The sequence below is a fragment of the Miscanthus floridulus genome, chromosome 16 (assembly GCF_019320115.1).
Source record: "Miscanthus floridulus cultivar M001 chromosome 16, ASM1932011v1, whole genome shotgun sequence".
In the NCBI taxonomy this organism is placed as follows: domain Eukaryota; kingdom Viridiplantae; phylum Streptophyta; class Magnoliopsida; order Poales; family Poaceae; genus Miscanthus; species Miscanthus floridulus.
Window position 1 is genome coordinate 30,273,401 of NC_089595.1, and position 2,501 is coordinate 30,275,901.

General features: G+C 53.5%; 1 protein-coding gene across 1 annotated transcript; it reads left to right on the top strand.

The window, feature by feature from the left end:
- The first annotated feature begins 507 nt into the window (after positions 1 to 507).
- LOC136510506 (uncharacterized) lies at positions 508 to 1,338 on the top strand. Its single transcript, XM_066504926.1, has one exon. It carries the CDS (start codon positions 508 to 510, stop codon positions 1,336 to 1,338), a length of 831 nt encoding a protein of 276 aa, XP_066361023.1.
- The last annotated feature ends 1,163 nt before the right edge of the window (positions 1,339 to 2,501 follow it).

Consider the following 2,501-nt stretch of genomic DNA (forward strand, 5'->3'; position numbering starts at 1 on the left):
AGGCTAGCCGGAGGAGCACGACTCGGCACTGCCCCGCTAGCCTTTCTTCACCGGCACCTGTGGTATGACCCCTCTTTCCGCCACATGTAGTCGTAGGTCGCGTTACCCAGTTAGGCGTCTCCCGTCCGAAATGGATACGGTTGGAAGTATGCGTTCTTCGCATATGTATAACCGTATCCGTTTCGGATTGTCCATGTTATTTGGACAGCCCGAGGATGCGCAGACGAGGTTAGCTCCCATGTTCCGCTCTCGTCCGAGTCGGAGTTTCAGCAGGACCTCCCCGTTGTTCTCTGGATACACACTCTCCCCGCCGGGACGTGTATCGGGAGAACAGCGGGGAGGTGCTGCCGAAATTCCGTCTCGGACGGGAGCGGAGCATGGAAGCTAACCTCGTCTGCGCATGCTCGGGTGGGATTAGGACCTATCCTTCACCTATTAGATGGTAGGAGCGTGTTGTAGATGCACTTGCTGGTTTTATCACATGTTAACATTGCCGCATGACAGAGCATGGGTGACCGTGAGTGGATGTACTCGGGCTTCGCAAGTAAGAGCCACGAATGGATTAGGGGGACGACTGAGTTCCTGGAGCATGCATTTGGCCCAGCTGCTAAAGGGTCGATTCGGATGCCGTGTCCCTGCAGCGAGTGCAGGAACAAGAAGAAGAAAGTAAAGGCTCAGGTGTTGAGAGATCTGTTCAAGCACGGGTTCGTTCCAAACTATACCCGTTGGCGCCACCATGGTGAATACCATCCTATTAGGGACGAGGTGGTGCGACCCATCCTCGAGGAGTATGATGGCGATGCCGGGATGGCAGACATGATGGCAGACTTCCACGAAGCACAGTTTGGCGAAGGAATGGATGTGGAGGAAGATCCGAAGGAAACCGCGAAGGCCTTCTATGACATGATGGAGTCGGCACAGAAGCCCCTTCACGAGAAGACAAAGCTTACGCAACTGGATGCCGTCTCACGCCTGATAGGGTTGAAGTCGCAGCTGGGCATTAGTCGAGATGGCTTCGATCTCGTGTTGAGCATTGTTGGGGGACTGCTTCCGGCAGATCATGTCCTGCCGACGAACACCTACGCTACACAGAAGCTCCTTCGTGCACTTAAGATGCCGTATGAGGGGATCCATGCTTGTCCAAAGGGGTGCGTCCTATTCAGGGGAGACCTCGAGGAAGCAAAAACCTGTCCGAAGTGCGATGCCTCTAGGTTCGTGTTGGTAGAAGGCTCTGATGGCAGCATGAAACAGTCTAAGGTCCCCGAGAAGGTCATACGGCACCTTCCTTTCCTACCGAGGCTGCAACGGCTGTATATGACGGAGGAGTCCGCGAAATAGATGACGTGGCACAAGAATGGCAAAAGATACCATCCTGACAAGATGGTACACCCGGCGGACGGTGATGCATGGAAGCACTTCGATAACATGAATCCTGTCAAGGCTATGGAGGCTCGGAATGTACGCGTAGCGCTGGCAACAGATGGGTTCAACCCATTTGGAATGATGGCGGCCCCGTACACTTGCTGGCCCATGTTTGTGATCCCCCTCAATCTCCCCCCCGGCGTCATGTTTGAACCTAAGAATGTGCTCTTGACGCTGATAATACCTGGACACCCGGGCGACAATATGGGTGTGTTCATGAAGCCGGTGTGGGATGAATTGGAACTTGCTTGGGAAGAGGGGGTACTCACGTACGACCGGGCTACGAAGAGGAACTTCAGAATGCATGTGTGGTACCAGTATTCAATGCATGACTTCCTGGCGTATGGCTTATTCAGTGGGTGGTGTGTTCACGGGAAGTTCCCTTGCCCGACATGCAAGGCAGATGTGATGTTCACCTGGCTGGCCAAGGGCGGCAAGTTTTCTTCTTTCGACAAGCATCGCCAATTCCTGCCTGAGAACCATGAATTCAGGCTAGATGTAAAGCACTTCACGAAAGGCATTCAAGTCACCGGCCCCATTCCGCAGGTTAAGAGCCCTGCCGCCGTCCTTGCCGACATACAGGCTCTCGAACCTGAGGAAACAGGTGGGTTTAAGGGATATGCTCGGGACCACATGTGGACTCATATATCGGGCTTGACTAGGCTCCCCTACTTCAAGGACCTTCTTCTTCCACACAACATCGATGTAATGCACACAGAAAAGAATGTGGCCAAGGCACTCTGGGCAACACTCATGGACGTTGGCAAAAAGTCGAAGGACAACGTCAAGGCTAGACTGGACCTGGAGATGATCTGTGATAGACCAAACCTGGTGATGAAGACCCCTGCGCCCGGTAGGAAATGGAAAAGGGGGCCGGCCGATTACATCCTGAAAAGGGCAGATAGGAAGGAAGTTCTGCAGTGGATCAAGACGTTAAAGTTCCTCGATGGGTATATGGCGAATCTGAGCAGGGGTGTGAACTTGCAGACTATGAAAGTCTTAGGGATGAAGAGCCATGACTTCCACATATGGATTGAGCGGATCCTTCCTGCGATGACCCGGGGATACCTCCCAGAGCA